This window comes from Bos javanicus, chromosome 5, assembly GCF_032452875.1.
Source record: "Bos javanicus breed banteng chromosome 5, ARS-OSU_banteng_1.0, whole genome shotgun sequence".
Taxonomy (NCBI): Eukaryota; Metazoa; Chordata; class Mammalia; order Artiodactyla; family Bovidae; genus Bos; species Bos javanicus.
Window position 1 is genome coordinate 57,232,378 of NC_083872.1, and position 21,799 is coordinate 57,254,176.

At 42.8% G+C, this 21,799-nt stretch overlaps 2 protein-coding genes and 1 long non-coding RNA gene across 7 annotated transcripts in view; 2 read left to right on the forward strand and 1 right to left on the reverse strand.

Moving 5' to 3' along the window:
• PRIM1 (DNA primase subunit 1) overlaps positions 1-3,775 on the forward strand; it is an 18,635-nt gene extending 14,860 nt beyond the window's left edge. The window contains exons 12-13 of the mRNA XM_061416819.1: positions 1,095-1,193; positions 2,630-3,775. Coding sequence (XP_061272803.1) covers positions 1,095-1,193; positions 2,630-2,649 — 119 coding nt within the window. The 3' untranslated portion in view covers positions 2,650-3,775. The remainder of the gene's footprint in view (positions 1-1,094; positions 1,194-2,629) is intronic.
• The window catches only part of LOC133247697 (uncharacterized), a 12,903-nt gene extending 6,927 nt beyond the window's left edge, over positions 1-5,976 (reverse strand). Inside the window, exon 1 of the long non-coding RNA XR_009736470.1 lies at positions 5,889-5,976. This is a non-coding gene — a long non-coding RNA (uncharacterized LOC133247697). The remainder of the gene's footprint in view (positions 1-5,888) is intronic.
• NACA (nascent polypeptide associated complex subunit alpha) lies at positions 5,935-17,036 on the forward strand. Of its 5 annotated transcripts, XM_061416800.1 has the most exons (9): positions 5,957-6,045; positions 6,573-6,711; positions 6,896-6,967; positions 15,128-15,213; positions 15,400-15,477; positions 15,710-15,856; positions 16,262-16,390; positions 16,605-16,727; positions 16,916-17,036. In XM_061416800.1, exons 3-9 carry the CDS (start codon positions 6,898-6,900, stop codon positions 16,928-16,930), a joined length of 648 nt encoding a protein of 215 aa, XP_061272784.1. In that variant the 5' UTR covers positions 5,957-6,045; positions 6,573-6,711; positions 6,896-6,897; the 3' UTR covers positions 16,931-17,036. The 5 variants fall into 5 exon arrangements, with proteins under 5 accessions (XP_061272779.1, XP_061272780.1, XP_061272783.1 ...); XM_061416799.1 differs by lacking the exon at positions 6,573-6,711 and having other exon boundaries at positions 5,951-6,045; XM_061416797.1 differs by lacking the exons at positions 5,957-6,045; positions 6,573-6,711; positions 6,896-6,967 and adding an exon at positions 9,576-14,018.
• The last annotated feature ends 4,763 nt before the right edge of the window (positions 17,037-21,799 follow it).

Below are 21,799 nucleotides of genomic sequence, written 5' to 3' on the forward strand. Positions count from 1 at the left end.
TTCTTTAAATTCTTTTTAGTAAACTATTATGAGTATTCTTAATTCCATGCAGATAAAATCCAAATCTCATTTTGATCTCAATTAGATTTTTTCCCTTCCTTTGGGTATTAATTATAGATTGTATAATTAAATGGATGATTAAGATTCTGTATTCAAAGTTTTATATACATTTTTAAGACTTTTATAAATCAAAAAATATCTGTACTTAATGCATGTGACTATAAATTTCTGATTGTTTCTAGAAGGTATGGTCCTCACTTCACATTTTCAGTGTTTTGATCTGTTGGTAAAACTATTTATTATTGAAGCCACAATTTCCAAAGAAAGGAGTGTTTGGTGGGACTTAATACATAGCAGTAGATGATGTTGGTCTAGTACCAGAAAGCCTACTAGAGTAGTTATATACATATGGTTTGGATGTTTTAGAGCAGCACTGTCTATAATATATTAGCTACAGTGTGGCTATTAGGCATTTGAAATGTGGCTAGTATAACTAAAGAACAGGGTTTTGTTTTGTTTTGTTAATTTTAAGTAATTTAAGCTTAAAAACTGATAACTGATTCAATTGTTAGAAAACTTTTAAGCATGTTAGAAAAATTAGTTATATAAGCTTGCTTTTTTAAATCTAGATCAAGTATTTCCAATGATATGATAATATAGTATCTGTTAATAAATTGAGTTATACTTTAAGTACAAAATACTACATTTCAAAGACTTAGTATGAAACAATGTAAAATATTTCAGTCTTTAATGGCAACCAACTCCAGTATTCTTGCCTGGAAAATCCCATGGATGGAGGAGCCTGGTAGGCTACAGTCCATAGGGTCGCAAAAGTTGGACACAACTGAGCAACTTCATTCACTTTTTATCATATGTTGAAATATTTTAGATATAATGGGTTAAATAAAATATACTATTAAAGTTAATTTCACCTTTTTAATGTGGCTACTAGAGTGTTTTAAATTATACATTTCTCATTATTTTCTATTGCACAGCACTATTCTATAGCATTTTTACAAGAGACTAAAAGTTACACTTTCATGTTATTCTTGCTGCCAAAATGCTAATTATAACTCATGGTCTTCATAATTTAGATTATAAGAGGACCAGTCTAGCTCCTTTTGTAAAAGTTTTTGAGCAGTTTCTTGAAAACCTGGATAAATCCCGAAAAGGAGAACTTCTCAAGAAGAGTGGTAAGATTCTGTACCTTTCCCTTATAGCTATTTTGATCTTAGTATGAGCAGTTTAAAACATCTAGCAAGTGAACAATTTTTAGAGCTCTAATCTTTGCCCTCTCAAGAAAAGTTACTAGTTTATCTTACTATCTTTAGTGTTTTGAAAACTGAGGTCCCTTAATTCAATTCAGCACATACTCATTTAACACTTTCTATATGTCAGGTTCTATGAGAAAAATAAAAATGAATTATACTAGGATGAATTCCACACTATGGCTCCCTGCCCTTAGGGAGTACTAACTGATACCAAAAAAAGAAAAAAAGTATAAAATGCTAAAAAAGCAATAGAGGTCTCATCTGACTGAGAGAACCTGGGAAGATTTTATACGAAAAGAATGGCATTTAACTCTATTCAGTGAACTACTGTATGAATTCTAGTCCCCAGTGCCAATATATCAGGCCTTGAGGTATGAGTAGGAATTCCACAAACAGATTTGATGAGATAGAGATACAAGAGTGGAGAAAGGAGACAGGTTGTTCATTCTCCAAGGAACAGCAGAAACAAAGGCACAGAAGCAGGAAAGCATCAAGTCACTCTAGAGGCCATCAAGTAGCATAGCTTATTTGGAAAAAGATGCATCAGGAAGTGATGAGATAGAAATTCAAAGAAGCCACAGTGTAGATTGCCTTGAATTCCAGACTTGGGAGTTTGAGTTTACTTCACATAAACAGGGAAGCAATTAAAGCTTTTTGAGGAAGGGAGTATCATGATTTGTTGTATCTAGAAAGTTGTGCCTAGAAAGATAAATCTACTAGCAGTATCTGGGGAGAAACGGAATAGAATGAACTGTTAGTATTAGGACAATAGAGCTGGAGATCTCCAAAACATGCAGATACTAGAGCCATCCTTGAAACTTGATAATGATTTTTGGGGGAAGCTGAAAGATCTAAGTGCAGAAGCCAAGCAAGAGGAACGTTTCAATGAGCTTATCAAGTTCTTTGACTAGGAGACACCCAAGCATATGTGTAAGGCAAAAGGAAAAAAATCAGTAGTATTATTCAAGAGATTGATGAATACCATAGAAAATTGGCAATGTTGTAGAAATGCAAGCCCCCTTTCCACTTCATTTTTTAATAAAACGTGTGATGATTAAATAGTAGTGCCTAAGATAATGCTCTACTCATAGTAGACACTCAAATACGTGCTTGTTGAATGAACAGTGATGACTCTGAACTTGGAAAGCCTCATTGAAGCTGCCATTCCAATGCAGCATATTAAGTCCTTTGTATTCTCGTTCTGTACTAACTCAGCCTATAATGTGGGCTTCAGCAAATGTGAAAGCAAATCTTTATGCATGATGTGAATTTAATGGAAGCATTAAGCAAATCAGAATGTGAAATAAATGAGCTTTGTTTTCCTTTACTATCCTTGATAAAAATCTATCCTATTTTAGATTTACAAAAAGACTTCTGAAGATAACAGCTCCTTTTATATGAATATGGATTATCGTCTACCTTCAACCAAGAATCAAATACTTCAAGAGCCATTTAATAAACGTAGCAGAACTGTGTATGTGTCTTAATGCTCAAAGCAAAATTTCCTTTTCTTGAGAAAGAATTATGTTGAAAAGATTCGGGAAACCACCAAAGGAAAATGTTCAGATTCCTGGAAGGAGCAATAATGGGAGGATATAAGTGAATGCAGATTAATCTGTAAAATTTAATATTATAATTCTAAGATTACTGATACAGGTACTAACTTTTAGTAGTTGCCATGTATAGAAGTAAGTGAGTAGTAATATGACCAAGACTTTAATGTCAGTTCACCAGATTCAACCTCCATATTTCTAGGTGTATGAGGGTTTTGTTCTTAAGTTCTTAATTAACACTTAAGTTAATTATACCTGGAGTGTATATTCAGTAACTTCCTCATTTTGTTTACTGATACTTTTATTGGTCAGGCCACACCCCACTCCTTGTCTTTTAAAAAATCATTTTAAAATGGGCATCTAAACCTACTATAACTTTAATTCAAAAGATATGACTTAATACTGTTGCAATATTAGAGCCTAGTATTTTTTACAACTGTTGGCAATTGTAGCTCCTTCTTCCCTCAGAGAATAATTTTCTAAGCAATTTAGAAAAAATAAACCACTTCACCAGCATAAAACTTTTTGTACTTGTCAAAACACTTGGACTTTGTAGATCTCCACTTTAAATTTAAGTGTTTTTTTTAAATTTAAATTTTAAAGGTTTCATTTCTTCCATATTTGACTTCATGTGATAGATTCTGAAATGTCAGATTTCTTTTGCCTGATTTTACAGCCAGTCTAAACAAAACAGTCGTTCTGGTTTACATTGTCTTTTGAGAAACATTGAGAAGCTGGCTTTCAGGCTGGTGCTTTCCATGGGGTATGAAAATTTTCCTTTCTTTGCATTACCTATAACATTGTTTTCACCATAGCCACAGTCTTTTTTCTTTTGTCTTTTGACTTATATAAAACAGATGGTGTAATACAGTCAACACACTGAAATGCCTTGCATTTCTTTCTCTTTTCTAATTTTTTAAGAAAAAAATTAAAGACTATTGTGTAAAATTCCTCTGTTGAACTTCTGTTTGCTATATATTGTTCAATCTTTTTGGAAAACAGTGACTGGTCAATTAAAACTCCTGAATACAAAATTACTAAAGATTTGTTAGTCCATCTTAAGTAAATGAGAGGAGAAAAACTGGGATTACCCATTCAATAAAAGATGTTTTAGCATTAAAGCATTTTAATGCTTTAATATTAGAGCCCTTGATAAAAACTGGTATAACAGCCCATAAAATAAATATATTGTGCTTGTATATAACAATGTCTGATTCTTGAAAATAGCAGAAACATGCTCAAAGACAATTAACTTCTCTAACTCTGATTTGCCAACTCATCCATGTATGAAAAGTGTAGAAACAAAGGGCACAGAACTAGTTTCCATCTTCAAACTTGCCCAGTTGATAAAGAAACCCAAAGAAAGAAAGTACATCCTTCCTTAGCTAATGATTAACAGTTATAAGTCAGTGGGCTTGCTGGGAAAGAAAGGGGAGTAGTCAGAATGTTTTACTTATCTAAGGCCACAGTTGGCTATTATTGGCCCTTTCTTCTGAAGGTAAATGAATGCACTGAAAGCCTCCCAGATCACTATTAAGCAGAAATATTATCAAAAAAATTAATAATAACAATAAGTTGGCTTACATTACCTTCCTAACAATCCTATGAAGTAATCCTCACAAAAAAAATAAATTGGCTTCCCTGGTGGCTCAGACGATAAAGCGTCTGCCTGCAATGCGAGAGACCCGGTTCAATCCCTGGGTTGGGAAGATCCCCTGGAGAAGGAAATGGCAACCCACTCCAGTACTCTTGCCTGGAGAATTCCAGGGACTGAGGAGCCTAGTAGGCTACAGTCCATGGGATCACAAAGAGTCGGACACGACTGAGTGACTTCACATAGTAAAATAGTGAAATTTTAAAGTAGCTTTTAGACCATTTAAAATATTCACTGCTTATCTTAAAAGTGTTAGGCTCTCAGGCATGTCCAACTCTTTGGGACCCCATGGATTGTAGCCCTTCAGGCTCTGTCCATTGGATTTCTCGGGTAAGAATACTGGAGTAGGTTGGCATTTCCTTCTCCCGGAACTTACCCACCCAGGACTCCACCCCTCATCTCCTGCATTGCAGGCAGATTCTTTACCATCTGAGACAATAGGAAGCCCACTTATCTTAAAAGATAGCCACAACTGTCTTAAAGCCACTAGCTTTTAAGTGTATTTAAAGTGTGGTGTTGGGAGAAGACTCTGAGAGTCCCTTGGACTGCAAGGAGATCCAACCAGTCCATCCTAAAGATCAGACCTGGGTGTTCATTGAAAGGACTGATGTTGAAGCTGAAACTCCAATACTTTGGCCACCTGATGCAAAAAGCTGACGCACTGGACAAGACCCTGATGCTGGGAAAGATTGAGGGCAGGAGGAGAAGAGGACGACAGAGGATGAGATGGTTGGATGGCATCACTGACTCAATGGACATGGGTTTGGGTAGACTCCACCAGTGGGTGATGGACAGGGAGGCCTGGAGTGCTGCTGTTCATGGGGTCGCAAAGAGTCAGACACGACTGAACGACTGAACTCAGTGTTAATATTGTATTTGTTGAGTCCTTTTGGAGAGAGGATATGGGAATCAGGACCCCTGACCTTTTCATTAACAAAACGTTTACATTCTGCTTTTCAAAAACTACTGTATAAGAAGTGGGATCCTCTAGAACGGATGAGTTTCAGGATACAGTGTCCAAAATAGGCAAAAAGAAATATACTGAGTATAGAAATTTACACCTTCACGATAATCTCATTTAAATTATGTATTCCAAAATAATTGACAGCCTAGGTCACAGCTACCTTTCATTGGTGTGACTACAATCTCCGTGTATTCGTCATTATTTAATACGTCGTTCTACTGAATTAATTGATAAAAGGAAGTCAGAAAGTAATACTGTTGTGGCTACTTTGCTGACCCGAGAGAAGAGGCTGCTGCCTCAACATGAGGGACGCGAAGGGGTCGGCTTTCTAAGGACTGCATAACTCAGGATAGAGAGTTCTGCCAGGCCAGCGAGTCCTGTTCTAATTTCATACCCTTATTTAGACCTCGTCACCACCCACAACTGGAAACAGCCGGATGACTTACTGGATAAAGGAAGTGACTGTAAGCAGCTCCTGACCCGGAATTAGATCCTGGTCCCGCCCCCTCCGCCAGGCTTCGTTCTGCAACAGGCGTGGGTCACGCTCTCGCTCGCTCGCTCGCTCTCTTTCTGCCGCCATCTTGGTTCCGCGTTCCCCGCACAGTAAGTGCTTGTCTTCGCCGCTACTTTTTATCCGTAGCCATCCGCCTTTCTTGCGGCCTGAGGCGCCGCGCAGAGTAAGAGCTAAGGAGAATTAGAGGTTTTATGGGGTCACGGGGTTCCTATTCAACCCTGGGCAGTGTGGCCTTGGGGCCTCCGGACAAAATGGGGTCTGCTCTTGGTGTCCTGGCAAGAATAGGGCAGAAAGGCCAGAGAGTCCAGGGCTAGGGAGATGGGAGCCGTTGGGGATGGAAGTGGGCTGCGTCTGCTGTTGGAACCGGCTTCACCAGACCCCAGAGGATGTTAAGGGGTCACAGCTTTGGAACAACCACCTCCCCGCCCGCGCGCGTATACACACACACACCCTTATTGTGACAAGCCAATGTTGGGACTTAAGACACTCTCTTTCCCCTTCTGGGTCCCGGAAATCAGCAAACGAGGGTCCTGGAGGTCCTCGCCCAGAAAGCGCGTGGGGGAGAGGGGGCGCGGCGTTTCAGGGTAGCGTCTGAAGTCTCCCATCCCGTGCTCAGGAGCCAGACCGGGATCCTCTCCCTCGGGTTGAGAACGCAGTGATAATTGCTTCTGTGTGGGATTTGGAGTGTGGAATAAAACGAATCCCTGGGCACTGGGAAATCCGCTCTCCGCGGAGTGAAGAGGAGCGATAAAAAGGTGATTCTCTTGATCAAAAATGTGAGGGTTACGTCGTGTTTTTCACCTATTCCAGCTACTTTGGGGAGGGTTGTCCCACACACCCTTACGGTATTTAACAGCCCTCAGCAGTTTTAAGCGTGACTCTGGATTGGGCAGCAGAATGGATCCGAGTCAATTCAGGCCTCCTTTTTATTCCCTTCAGAAATGCCCGGTGAAGCCACAGACACCGTCCCTGCTACAGAGCAGGAGTTGCCACAGCCCCAGGCTGAGACAGGTAGGTTCCCCCTGGACCCCTTGCCCTTAATTAAGATTGTAAAATTGCCCCTAAAAACATATGGTGGGTTAAATGACAAATAGACTATACTTCTGTTTTTTAGTATTGGTTCTCATTAAAGATGGGGCTGTAGCTGTACCAGGGAGGAGAGTCCATAATAGTAACTTACCTATTGGAAATAGGTGACACACTGGCAGGCCAAGGAGACCTGAGCTTTTGTGAAGTTCCAGCCAGCAAATTGCATCAAGGTTTTAGATGGCAGTGCTTGGCATTGTGCTGTCATCACATGCCTGGATGAGATGTGTGCTGGTTGGTACATGTGTTCTCCTGGGCCCTGGGGCCCTCCTAGATTGGTTAACTTGTTTTGTGGATTGGTGCTGAGATGTTTCTAGTGTCCTGGAACAATGCCTTCATCAACAGCTTATCTGGAACCCAGGATTGAATTAGAGCCTTCTTTTGACTGCTCTTTAGCTTTGAAATAATGAGTGTAGAACGTAGTGTAAATGCAAGGTTTGAATTCTGTTTAAAATACATCGCTACAAAACCTGAGGGGGGTAGTGAAAAAACTTTTATGGTAGTCTTCTTGCTGTTCAGTTGTGCAGAAGTAAATGAAGGGAATCTTCAGGCTGTGACCTCCATTCTCACCTCTCCCCGCCCCCATGGTAATTCTTTTTTTTTTTTAACTCCACCTGTCACTTAAGGGCAGTTTCTATCTCCTGGAATTAAAATAGTTGAAAGCATTAAGGTTCTCCCTCCCCACCTGTCTGATTTAGCAGCTGAACGGATTAATACAGCTGCTTGAAAAGAAAAAGGAGGGGGCCTCTTGAGTTGGGGAATGAGCTATATGAAATCCTTGAACTACTGGGACTTAAGGAAGGTTACAAAATAAAGGACTGGTTTCTGAAGATTCTGCAGTTTCAGAGTTAGACAAAACTTTAGAGAGTCTCAACTTGATTTTACAAGTGTGGGGACTGAAATTCAGATGAATTTTGAATAATCTGAATCAGGCTTCAAAATTAATGCTGTTTGCTTCTGAAGCAGTCCTCACAGCTGTTAAACTTATACCTGAGTATTTTGAGATTGCACTGTAGATTAGATTAAGTGCCTGTGGTGAATACTCGGGGTTTTTTTGTTTTTGTTTTTTTAATACATAACTATAAATAATTATTAGAGTTAGTATAGAAACTGACTCAGGAAATACGTTATGGTGTCTAAAGCGAGTAATTTGGGCCTTATACTGGAGTTTTGAGGTTCAGTGAGAAGAAAACATTCTAAGTTTCAAATTCTGATTAATATGTTTGAGAGCGTTTGCACTGTAGTCATAAAGACTTTGAGCTACCAAGTTTCCAGGAAAGACTGGTTTGAGCCTACCTTTGTAGTGGGATACTCTTGATTGAGTGATCTTTGAATTTGGATGCTCTACGCTTTTTTAAAAAATAATACTAATACTCCCTTCTAGGTGTTGAGCAGTCATTTAGGATCTTTTGCATAGCTTCAGTGTGGTGCTAAGTAGTGCCTGTTTTGGCACAATGGCATACTCGTCCAGATTAAGGGGTGAGGACCCAGTGTATTCTCTCCACTTGTATTCCCTACTTTCAAAATAGAACCACAGTCTGGTTTGACCAGTTGGATTACAGTTTCATAATACAGTTCCTACCCTTGTGACTAAGCTCTGTTACTCGTGGTCTAATTCATCCAGATTGATGTCTGAAGAGCTAACACTGCTTAGAGACTGTAGAGGCCATGCTTTTGTGGTTGGTTTTTTGTTTGATTTGGGTGAGTAAAATGAAGTATAGGGAAGCTCAGTGACTTAGTATTTAATATTGAGTATTCTGAAGCCTGAGCATTAAGAGACCTGTGTTTCTCATTCAGCTCTGATTCTCCATCATTATTGCCACTCATTAGCTTCCTTGTTCCAGTTTTCAACATTTGTTTCAGTTCATGCCCCTTGGGTGGATAGAGTAGAACTTGGTATTGGTGATTCCATGGTCTGTGAGAAAGTCTTAGGGTTCCTTTGAGGAGGGAAGAGAAGGGCACAACTGGGAAAGGGTAGGAAGCCTACTGTTGCCAACTTATTCCTGGGCCTGTGCTCCCCATTTGGAGACTAATAGGCTGGTCTTAGACTGTTCTTCACCCTAAAGGGGTTTACTTACTTTAGTAGATTTGGGAAAGGAGAAGAATGATGTATTCTACTTGACCACTGAAGTATGTTTAGGGAAGATTGCTGTTGCTTGTCACCTTTGTCTAATCCTGCGTGGTGACTTTCATTCTCAGATTTAAAATTCCAGTGTTTCTTGTATGAGGCCTGTTGTACTAAGTTGGGCTGTATAACTCACTTGTTTTTTTCCTTCCCTTTCCTCCTTCACTCCCCGCCTTTTTTTTTTTTTTTGCTTTTCTTTTCCAGCTGTGCCTCCTGTGTCTTCCTCCTTGAGTGTCACTGCTGCTTTAGGGCAGCCTAAACCTACACCTACCCCTCCTTGTTCCCTGGCCTCCCAACAATGCCCTCTGGCAACCCCTGACCAGCCTTCCCCATTCCTTTCTCCCTCTACCATTGCCTCAACCTCTTTTGAAGCTCCTTTTCTCCAGTCACCCCATGGGACAGCCCTGCCTTTGGGAGCTGCCCCTCCCACTGACACCCCCATTTTCTTACCAAACCTAATAGGGCCTCCCATCTCCCCAGCTGCCTTAGCTCTGGCCTCTCCCATGATAACTCCAACTCTGAAAGGTGCTCATTCCTCTTCAGCTCCCTTGGCTCTGGTGGCCTTGGCTCCCCACTCAGTTCAGAAGAGCTCTGACTATCCCCCTAATGCTCTTAGTTCACCTCCATCAGTTGCCGTAATTGAGTCGGGGTCAGTGACATCTCCGTCAGCTCCAGTTGCTCTCTTAGAACCAAAGCCCTCTCCTAGTCAAGTTCCCTCTCAAGTAATTCCTAATCCAAAGGGTACCCCCAACCCTCCAAGTATAGTCAGTGCTATCCCTTCCCATCTTGTAACTCCTTTGGCCTCTATTCAGTCTGAACTAGCCTCATGTTCTCAGATAACACCCGCCACTCCCCCAGCCATCCCTTCCCCTCAAGTCAAAGGTGTCTCTGTTTCCTCAGCTCTGACTGCTCCACAAAACCCTGTAAGCCTCAGCCTAAAGGGACCGCTTAGCCCACCCACTGCTTCATCTCTTTCAACTCAGTCTTTTGCTGTGGCTGCTGAGTCCCCTCCAGTTCTCCTCACTTCTCTGGACTCTCATCTTACACCTTTACATCAGAGTTCTCCTGTCCAAACTTCAAGTTCTAATATTCTGTCAGATCCCATAGAAGATACTATTTTTGTAGATCATTCTTCTGCAGATGCCTCTTACACTTCTCAGAGATCTGTAATTCCTCCCCTTCCTTCCAGAAATGAGGTGGTTCCTACTGCTGTGACTGCTTTTCCAGGGGGGACTCCAACTTCCTCTCTGGCTATGTCTGCTGACAAAGGCATCTCTGCTGTCACTGACCTAGCCTCCTCAAATATAGTTGCCTCTTGTCCATTATCTCCTACAGCCTCTCTCATTCTCAAAGATTTTCCTAGTACAGCAGCCCTGGCAGCACCTAAAGATGCCCCCTCTCCCCAAAGTACATCATCTTCTCCAGAGATAGCTCTTTCTCCTGAAGCCACCCTAGCAACAAAAAGCTACCCAGAGCCTCTCCCTGTAGTGAAGCCAGCCAGTACTACTCCCTCTTCTTTGAGTGTTAACTCCCCAATCTCTGTAATCAAGACAGGTTCTTACACAAGCCCAGACCCAACTAATCTGCTTCTCAAAAGTTCTTTCACTACCCCAACTGTAGCTGCATTTCCTTTGGAAAGTGCTGCCATTGATGGAGTGGCTCCTACAACTGCCAAAGGTCCTTCCACTCCTTCAACTGCAGCCAGTCCTTCCACTCTTAATACTTCACCTTTGATGCCTCCAACCTCTGAAAGTTGCCCTATGGCTCCAGTAGTGACTTTATCTTCCCAGAATGCTTCTGCTTCTCTAGCTCCTATGGCACAGGTCCCTGAAATTCCCAAGTCTGAGTCTTCTACCCCTCTGCCTCCAACTGGTGCTCCTCAGGGTGAAAAGAAAGTTCATGGCATTTCTCAAACCTCACCATTGGCACCTATGGCTTCTGCTTCTGAAGGGTACCCAACTGAGGACTCTGGTGCTTCTATTACTGCATCTTCCAAAGGAATGTACCTAGCTGACTCCCCATCTCCTTTAGGGACTACTGTGTCTCCTCAGCCTAAAAGAATTCCAACCAAGAAGGGTTCAGCTACTGCTCCCTTAACTCTTGCCCCTTCTGCTTCTAAAAGTGTACCTGCTATCCCTGATACTCCTGCTGGAAATCTTTCGTTCACTATTTCTCCAGTTGAAGCTTCTTTTCCAGAGGCGGATCTTCCTTTTCATGTCTCTAAAGGATCACTAGCCGAGAAGCATTCCCCTACTCCCCCATCCTCCAGAGAGGCTCCTGTTCCCCCGCCTATGGCTCCTTCCCCCAAGGAGGGGCCAGCATCCCCATCCCCTAAAGAGACCCTTACTCCTCTAGCTGTGACCCCTTCCACCCCCAAAGGAGCCCCAGCAACTCCTTCCCCCAAAGAGGCTCCCACTCCCCTAGCTATGACTCCTCCTTCCCCCAAAGGGAGCTCAGCAACCACATTACCTAAAGAGACTCCCCTTCCTGCTGTGACCCCTTCCTCCCCAAAAGGAGCCCCAGCAACTCCTTCCCAAAAGCAAACCCCAGCCACCCCACCTCCCAAAGAGGCTCCCACTTTCCCAGCTATGGCTCTTCCCTCTTCCAAAAGAACCCCAGTTAACCCACCTTCAAAGGAGGACTCCACTCCCGTAGCTGTGACTCATTCTTCCCCCAAAGAGAGCCCAGCAGTCCCACCTCCCAAAGAGACTTCTTCTCCCTCAGCTCTGACTCCTCCCTCCCTCAAAGGGCCTCAGGCCCCCAAAAGAGCCTCAGCTACCCCATCTCCCGAGGGAGACTCCACTCCCCCACCTGTGTCTCCTCCCTCCCCCAAAAGGGGCTCAGCAACTCCATCTCCCAAAAGAGCTCCGGCTAGCCCACCTCCAAAGGGAGACTCCACTCCCCCACCTGTGACTCCTCCTTCCCCCAAAGGGAGCCCAGCAACTCCATCTCCCAAAAGAGCTCCGGCTAGCCCGCCTCCAAAGGGAGACTCCACTCCTCCACCTGTGACTGCTCCCTCCCCCAAAGGGAGCCCAGCAACTCCATCTCCCAAAAAAGCCCCAGCTAGCCCACCTCCAAAGGGAGACTCCACTCCTCCACCTGTGACTGCTCCCTCCCCCAAAGGGAGCCCAGCAACTCCATCTCCCAAAAAAGCCCCAGCTAGCCCACCTCCAAAGGGAGACTCCACTCCTCCACCTGTGACTGCTCCATCTCCCAAAAAAGCCCCAGCTAGCCCACCTCCAAAGGGAGATTCCACTCCTCCACCTGTGACTGCTCCATCTCCCAAAAAAGCCCCGGCTAGCCCACCTCCAAAGGGAGACTCCACTCCTCCACCTGTGACTGCTCCCTCCCCCAAAGGGAGCCCAGCAACTCCATCTCCCAAAAACCTGTGACTGCTCCCTCCCCCAAAGGGAGCCCAGCAACTCCATCTCCCAAAAACCCCAGCTAGCCCACCTCCAAAGGGAGACTCCACTCCTCCACCTGTGACTGCTCCATCTCCCAAAGGGAGCCCAGCAACTCCATCTCCCAAAAAAGCCCCAGCTAGCCCACCTCCAAAGGGAGATTCCACTCCTCCACCTGTGACTGCTCCATCTCCCAAAAAAGCCCCGGCTAGCCCACCTCCAAAGGGGGATTTCACTCCCCCAGGTGTAACTCCTCCATCTCCAAAAAAGGGCCCAGCAACTCCATCACCCAAAGGAACCCCCACTCCCTCTGCTGTGACTTCTCCCCCCAAAAGGGGTCTGGCAACCCCACCTCTCACAGGAGACCCTGCTCCCCCATCTGTGGCTCCTGTTTCCCCCAAAGAGGCCTCAGCAGCAGCATCACTCAAAGAAACTCCCACTCCTTTAGCTGTGGCTTCTCCCTCCTCCAAAGGGACTCTGGCTGCCAAAAGAGCCTCAGCAACTCCAAACACCAAAGAAGTCCCTACTTCCCCAGCCGTGACTCCTTCCACCAAAAAAGCAACAGGAACCCCAGTCCCCAAAGGGGTGCCCACTCCCTCAGCTGTAATTCCTCCCTCTCCAAAAAAGGCCCCAGTCCCCAAAGGGGCCCCAGCAACCTCATCCTCCAAAGAGGCTCCTGCTCCCCCAACTGTGATTCCTCTCTCTCCCAAAGAGGCCCCTACTTCCCCAGTTTCAGTCACATGTCCCTTGGGGTCCACTGCCCCTCAGGCATCTAAAGGGCCCCCAATAAAGAAAGGCCCCACAGCTTTCAAAGCAGTGCTTGATGGTTCAGCTCCAGAAAGTGCACCAGTCATCACAACTCCCACTCAGAAAGGTCCACCAGCCAAGAATAGTTCTATTTCACCACCTGTGTGCCCAGATCCCTCATCTCAGAATGGTACTAAAGGACCCCTTCCTGCAGTGGCTCCAGCTCCTCTACTGACAGTCTCTACTCAGAAAGGTTCTTCTCCAAAAGCCCTCCCTGTCTCTCCCTTAAAGGGCAAAGATTCTTTCCATTCCCCAGAGGGCCCCTTGCCTCCTCCTTCTGAGTCAGAGACATCTACCCCTTCAGCAACAGCTGCCCCAGAGAAGAGCCTTCCTAAAGCTGGATTAGTGTCTGTCTCTCCAGCACCTACCCCGTCAGTCTCTCTGCCTCTTGCTTCCTCCCCAGTTCCCCCTCTGCTTCCTAAACAGCAATTTCTGCCGTCCTCACCTGGGCTGGTGCTGGAATCACCCTGTAAGCCCTCAGCCCCTGCTGATGAGGATGAGCTGCCGCCTCTGATTCCCCCGGAACCAATCTCGGGGGGAGTGCCTTTCCAGCCGGTCCTCGTCAACATGCCCACCCCCAAACCTGCTGGGATCCCTGCCCCAACCCCCTCTGCCAAGCAGCCTGTTCTGAAGAACAATAAGGGTATTTGCCTTGGTTTGCCGTGTGCATGGTGTGTTGCCCACAACCCTCCCGGGCTACCCACCAATACTAACCATAGGATGCGCCGCTTTTTCCAGTATACCTGTTTGTGTTTGGGCATAGAATAAGTTTAAATGCAGAAACTCTAGGCATGTGAGACAGAATCTTGGTTTTCGCCTCAGATAGTCCATTATGTGTTTATTATCTTGTGTAATGTGGTCCAGACTAACTCTGGGTCCATCATCTTCCTTACCTACCTGATCTGACACTGAAAACCAAGACCTTCTAGACCTTTAATTTGCTCTAATCTCTACCACATCACTAACCTTGTCCCTGGGCCTGGGATTTGCTAAAATATTGGGAAATGTAGAACTGCTTGAATTTCTTCATATCTTAAACTTAGTAATAACCAGTGCCCAGGGACTCTTCCTCCAAGACCTATTATTTTTCCTAGCCTGAGAATGGTGGAGGTGTATGCTTTTACCCTCAGTAGTCCATTGATGCTTGGCCTTTGAATTGAGGGAAATTTAAATATATGAGTTACATTTGGAAGAAATGGATGAGGTCATAGGACAATTATCTAGAAGTGACTATTAGAACTATAGATCAGCATTTTGAGACTATTTGGGTCGTGTTGATTAGATCAAATTGCTAGGGTTAGCAGTTTGAAAATAAAGCTAAATGTGTACACAACTGCTTCTGGCCTCCCCCAACCCAGTTTAAAGGATGAGGGGAAAGTGTCCCTCCCCTCAAGACCGCCTCCACAATGTCATCTTAACGGTCTTCACTGAAGTATACCTGGAGGCACCTTGCCTACCAGAACCTTTCTAAGATGGATGGGCTATTGGGTAGAATTTGGCATTGCATAAATCATTGGTATTTGTCTGTGCCGAGAAGTGAAGAACTTGAAGAAAAAGTAACAGTTATATAAAATGCTCAGCTGTGTCTAGTGTTTCTGGGGCTGGGTCTTTAATGGATGTGTACACACTAGTTTTTGACTAAGTTACAGGCTATCATACTGTATAAACCAGTGACTTTTGGTCTGGGCAAGCCATGGTGAGGTGCCTCTTGTAATCTTTGCTATAAAATGTAAAAGTTATTTGTTATTTTAGGGTCTGGAACAGAATCTGATAGTGATGAATCAGTCCCAGAGCTTGAGGAACAGGATTCTACACAGGCAACCACACAACAAGCTCAGGTGGGTATTATCTTAACTTACCAATGTAAGTACTTGGGTCAGAGAAACATTGGTGAACCAGTGTTAATCAGAGAAAGCTGGCTTATGCGTTTGGAGCTGTGAACTTTTGTAAAGGGAAAACCACATGGGGATTTTGGTATCCAGGTTTTACATTCCAGTTTACTCATAGCTATTTGATTTTCTTAGCTGGCAGCAGCAGCTGAAATCGATGAAGAACCAGTCAGTAAAGCAAAACAGAGCCGGAGTGAAAAGAAGGCACGGAAGGTAAGAATTGAAGTTATAAACAAGAGTTAAAGGTTCTGATGAAGCAACTTTGGAAAGGGGGAGTCTGTAGTGGAACTCAGGGTAGTGGCAGGAAGCCTGGGAATCAATGATATATTCCTGTATAAACTTTTCTTTGCCCACAGAAAGTCTTTGCTTAGAATGTAGTTTTGTTGAGTTTATTTCCTGAAGCTGCTTCTAAAGAAGTTGACAACTGTTCTTTTTTATTCTTTAGGCTATGTCCAAACTGGGTCTTCGACAGGTTACAGGGGTTACTAGAGTCACTATCCGGAAATCTAAGAATATCCTTTTTGTCATCACAAAACCAGATGTGTACAAGAGCCCAGCTTCAGATACCTACATTGTTTTTGGGGAAGCCAAGGTAAGGAAAGTTTTCTTGAGAATTACTGTAGACCAGGATTTCTCAACCTCAATGCTGTTGACATTTTGGATCAAATAATTCTTTGTTGTAGATGGGCTATCCATTAAGCAGTATCACTTGCAGTTGTGATAACCAACAAAATCTCCAGGCTTTTGACAGATGTCCCCTGGGGGACAAAATCACCCTCCAGTGGAGGACCACTGCTTTAGACATAAGCTATTTCTTTGTCTACAGGGAGATATCAGTATAATCTGAGTGAGATCAAGCCATTTAAAGCTAGGTGGTAAGTTAATGTGATTTAGATTTAAGTTAGTTAGATTCAGAGTGAGAGTTTGGGAAAGATACCATTTTGTTGATTTACTGCAATTGATCTACTCATTTGAATCTGTACTTTCTGTCCTATAGATTGAGGATTTATCTCAGCAAGCACAGTTAGCAGCTGCTGAGAAATTCAAAGTTCAAGGTGAAGCTGTCTCAAACATCCAAGAAAACACACAGACTCCAACTGTACAAGAGGAGAGTGAAGAGGAAGAGGTATATAAGGAAACCTTTTGTGCCTTAAATCCTTTCAAGATAATACCATGTTTGTATTGATGAGTGTGTTCTACATGGTTTTAGGCTCTTGAACTCCATGAGTTAAGTAGCTTTTGACTTAATGTTAAGTACTGTCTGTAGATTCAGGAGATGCCTGACAACTCTTGAAGTTGTTCTTGCCTTTAGTTTATTAAGTATTTTTTCCTTATCTTAGGTTGACGAAACAGGTGTGGAAGTTAAGGACATAGAATTGGTCATGTCACAAGCAAATGTGTCGAGAGCAAAGGCAGTCAGAGCCCTAAAGAACAACAGTAATGATATTGTAAATGCTATTATGGTAAGTATCCAAGCTTATTCTTTGACTCCCGCTGCCCTGACCAATTGTGGGTGACTAGTTTTTGTGCTTAATATCAGCCAATTAAGAAGCCTCTTTCCAGAACCTGTTCTGAGTTTTCTTGGATTTTAGTGACCTGTATTCTCTGAATTTGCCTGTAACCACTTCTGATGATCTCTTTTCTCTTACAGGAATTAACAATGTAACCATCTGAAAAGAGGACCTTTTTTTGGTGTTTCAAAAGAGTAACTGCAGCTGGGTTTGAAATTTGTACTGTTTCTATCATTAATAAAGTTATGGCTTCTTGTTGGATGAACTCAGTGGGTGCTTGATCTCTTCGGGGTTGTGGGGACAAAAGCTCTAGAAATAAAAACACATTTATTTGTAACTGTTAAGACCTCAGCTTCAGTTAAAGAGGTTTAATGCCGCAGGTTTCCCTTTTAATAATTATCCTCTCCTCTGACCTATGATCTTTCTGAAAACATATTGGGACTCATCTGGCCTCTTGTCATGTAATAGCTTGGTACAGGGTTGGACGTAACAGATGTGAAATGCTTGCCACAGAGGCCAGGTGAGGCCCAATATGTATTCAGATAGTACTTTGTAAAAAAGTGAAGATACTAGGACTTCCCTAGTAGTCCAGTGACTAAGACTCCTCACTCCCAGTGCATGGGGCCCAGGTTAAATATTTTTTTAAAGGAAGGTGCCTCATGAAGGAGAGATTTTTGACTATAGACAGTACACATGCTGTGCTCTTAGACATACAGATATATTAATCTATAAATTCTGATTAGGGTAGCCATTAATTGTGCTACAATAATAAATGAAATCAGAACTGCTCCAGGCAAACTGGAGTTTAGCCAGTCGTGATAAAAACACAATACAGATAACTAGAAGTCATAAGAACAGTGAAGTTTCTGAGTTGCTCAGTTGTTTAAAACTCTGTGACCCCATGGACTGCAACATGCCAAGCTTCCCTGTCCACCCAACTCCCAGAGCTTGCTCAAACTCATGTCTATTGAATTGATGCCATTCATCCATCACGTCCTCTGTCATCCACTTCTGCCTTCAATCTTTTTAAGCATCAGGGTGTTTTCTAATGAATCAGTTCTTCCTGTCAGGTGGCCAAAGTGTTGAAGCTTCAGCATCAAATCAGTCTTTCTAATGAATATTCAAGACTGATTTCCTTTAGGATTGACTGATTTGATCTTGCAGTCCAAGAAACTCAAGAGCCTTTTCCAGTACCACAGTTCAAAAGCATCAATTTTTCGACACTCGGCTTTCTTTATGGTCCAACTCTGAACGTCCATACATGACTGACTACTGGGAAAGCCATAGCTTTGACGAGATAGACCTTTGTCGGCAAAGTAATGTCTTTGCTTTTTAATATGCTGTCTAGGTTTGTCATAGCTTTTCTTTCAAACAGCAAGCATCTTTTCCATTTCCTGGCTGCCGTCACCATCTGCAATGATTTTGTAGCCTAAGAAAAAGTCATGTGTTTCCAGTGTTTCCCCATCTTTTTGCCATGAAATAATGGGACCGGATGCCATGATCTTAGTTTTTTGAATGTTGAGTTTTAGGAGTTGGGATTAAGGACCAAAAGAGGTTAAATGACTTCCCCAAAGACTGTGGTAGGCTATCCTAGAGAAGCACAGATTGACTTTCTGGCTGAGAATAATGATCTGCTTCTATTTCTCTGGAGTAAAACAATCATTAAATGAACAGAAGTCTCAAGAGGCTGAATTCTGCCAAGTCTGAGTCAGGTAATAATTATTTCAGGAAGAAATTAGGGATATTAACTCCCATTTCCTCACCCTTCCCTCTCTACAGAGAACAAACTGCCAGTTCTTGGTTATATTTTTAGAGAAGTATCTTATTCAAGGCTATTACTGCCACTGATAACTGTAGTGTATTCCCATTTCAAACTATTGCTACCCTTTATATCATGTATTACAGGCATTTGTTGTTTAGTTGCAAGTCGTGTCTGACTTTTGTGACCCTGTGGACTTCACCCACCAGATTCCTCAGTTCATAGGATTTCCCAGGCAAGAATACCAGAACAGGTTGCCATTTCCTACTCAAGGGAATCTTGCCAACCCAGGGATCAAACCCATGTCTGTTGCTTTGCAGATGGATTTTTTTTTTACCACTGAGTTACCAGGGAAGCATTACTTTACTAGCATGTGAGATGAGTGCAATTGTGCAGTAGTTTGAGCATTCTTTGGCATTGCCTTTCTTTGGGATTGGAATGAAAACTGACCTTTTCCAGTCCTGTGGCCATTGCTGAGTTTTCCAAATTTGCTGACATATTGAGTACTTTCACAGCATTATCTTTCAGGATTTGAAATAGCTCAACTGGAATTCGATCACCTCCACTAGCTTTGTTCATAGTGATGCTTCCTAAGGCCCACTTTACTTCACATACCAGGATATCTGGAATATGATCACTGGTGAGTGATCACACCATTGTGATTATCTGGGTCATGAAGCTGATTTTAGAAAAGGCAGAGGAACCAGAGATCAAATTTCCAACATTCGCTGGTTCATTGAAAAAGCAAGAGAGTTCCAGAAAAACATCTATTTCTGCTATATTGACTATGCCAACACCTTTGACTGTGTGGATCACAGTAAACTGTGGAAAATTCTTAGAGATGGGAATACCAGACCACCTGACCTGCCTCCTGAGAAATCTGTATGCAGGTCAGGAAGCAACAGTTATAACTGGGCCTGGAACAACAGACTGGTTCCAAATAGGGAAAGGAGTATGTCAAGGCTGTATATTGTCACCCTACTTATTTAACATATGCAGAGTACATCATGAGAAACGCTGGGCTGGAGGAAGCACAAGCTGGAATCAAGATTGCCAAGAGAAATATCAATAACCTCAAATATGCAGATGACACCACCTTTTTGGCAGAAAGTGAAGAACTAAAGAGCCTCTTGATGAAAGTGAAAGAGGAGAGTGAAAAAGTTGGCTTAAAGCCCAGCATTCAGAAAACCAAGATCATGGCATCTCGTCCCATCACTTCATGGCAAATAGATGGGGAAACTGGAAACAGTGGCTGACTTTATTTTTCTGGGCTCCAAAATCACTGCAGATGGTGACTGCAGCCATGAAATTAAAAGATGCTTACTTCTTGGAAGGGAAGCTATGACCAACCTAGATAGCATATTCAAAAGCAGAGACATTACTTTGCCAGCAAAGGTCTGTCTAGTCAAGGCTATGGTTTTTCCAGTGGTCATGTATGGATGTGAGAGTTGGACTATAAAGAAAGCTGAGTGCTGAAGAACTTTTTTTTTGATGCTTTTGAACTGTGGTGTTGGAGAAGACTTGAGAGTCCCTTGGACTGCAAGGACATCCAACCAGTCTGTCCTAAAGGAGATCAGTCCTGGGAGTTCATTGGAAGGACTGATGTTGAAGCTGAAACTCCCAATACTTTGGCCACCTGATGCAAAGAGCTGACTCACTGGAAAAGACCCTGATGCTGGGAAAGATTGACGGCAGGAGGAGAAGGGGACAACGGAGGATGAGATGGTTGGATGGCATCCCTGACTCAATGGACATGCGTTGGGGTGGACTCCAGGACTTGGTGATGGACAGGGAGACTTGGTGTACTGTAGTTTATGGAGTCGCAGAGTCAGACACGACTGCTCGACTGAACTGACTGAACTGAACTACCAGCGAAACCCAGAAAAGAAGAAGGGGTAGTAAGGCAAAAAGGCTGATCTCTGGCATACCTCAAAGATATTGTGGGTTCAGTTCCATACTACCACACAATACAGTAAGTCATGATTTTTTTTTTCTAGTGCATATAAAAGTTATGTAGGACTTACCAGGTTTTTTTTTTTTTTAACTGGTGGAAGTCTTGATGGCTACTGACTGATCAGGTGGGAGTTTCTGAAGATTGAGAGTAACTTTTTTTTTTTTTTATGGCCATGCCATTTGGTTCAAAGTCAGTGTGTAGGATCTTAATTCTGGACCAGGGGTAGAACCCTGGGTCTTAGCAGTGAGAGCTTGGTGTCCCAACCACTAGACCACCAAGGAATTTAAGACAATAGTGAAGTTTGCCATATCGATTGACTTTTCCTTTCAAGAACAATTTCTGCAATGCTGGTTTTTTTAAGTTGTTGTTTTGTTTTGTTTTTAACATTTATTTTACTATTTATTTGGTTGTGCCAGCAACTTGGGATCTTGAATCTTTGTTGCTGCCAGCAAACTCAGTTGTGGCATATAGGATCTAGTTACCCAACCAGGGATCAAACCTTGGCCACCTGCATTGGGAGCATGGAGTCCCAGCCACTGGACCACCAGGGAAGTCCCTGCAATGCTGTTTGATAGTGTTTTTACCCACAGAAGAACTTCTGTCAAAATTGAAGTCACTCTTAACAAACCCTGCTACTGCCATATCAACTAAGTTTATGTAATATTCTAAATTCTTTGTCATCATACCAATAATCTTCACAGCATCTTCACCAAGAGTAGATTCCATCTCAAGAAACTACTTTGTTCATCCATAAAAATCAACTCATCCATTCAAGTTTTATCATGAGATTGCAGCAATTCAGTTATATCTTTTTTTTTTTTTAATTCAGTTATATCTTAAGGTTCCACTTCTAATTTCTAGTTCTCTTCCTATTTCCACATCAGCAGTTACTTCCTCCACTGAAATCTTGAACCCCCTAAGTTATTCGGGAGTGCTAGAATGAACTTCTTCCAAACTCTTAATACTGATGTTTTGATCCCTTGAATCACTAATGTTCATGGCTTCTAGAATGGTGCATCTTATCCAGAAGGTTTTCAATTTACTTTGCCTAGATTTATCAGAGAAATCATCATGGCAGCCTTACGAAATGTATTTCTTTCTTAAGTCATAGGACTTGAAATTACTTCTTGATTGCTGAACTGCATCAGGGATATGTTCAAAAACAACATTAATTTCACTGTACATCTTTCAGGGCTCTTGGATGACCAAGTGCATTGTTGATGAGCCATAATATTTTGAAAGGAATCCTTATTTCTGACAGTTAAGTCTCAACAGTGGGCTTAAAATATTCAGTAAACCCTGTTGTAAGCA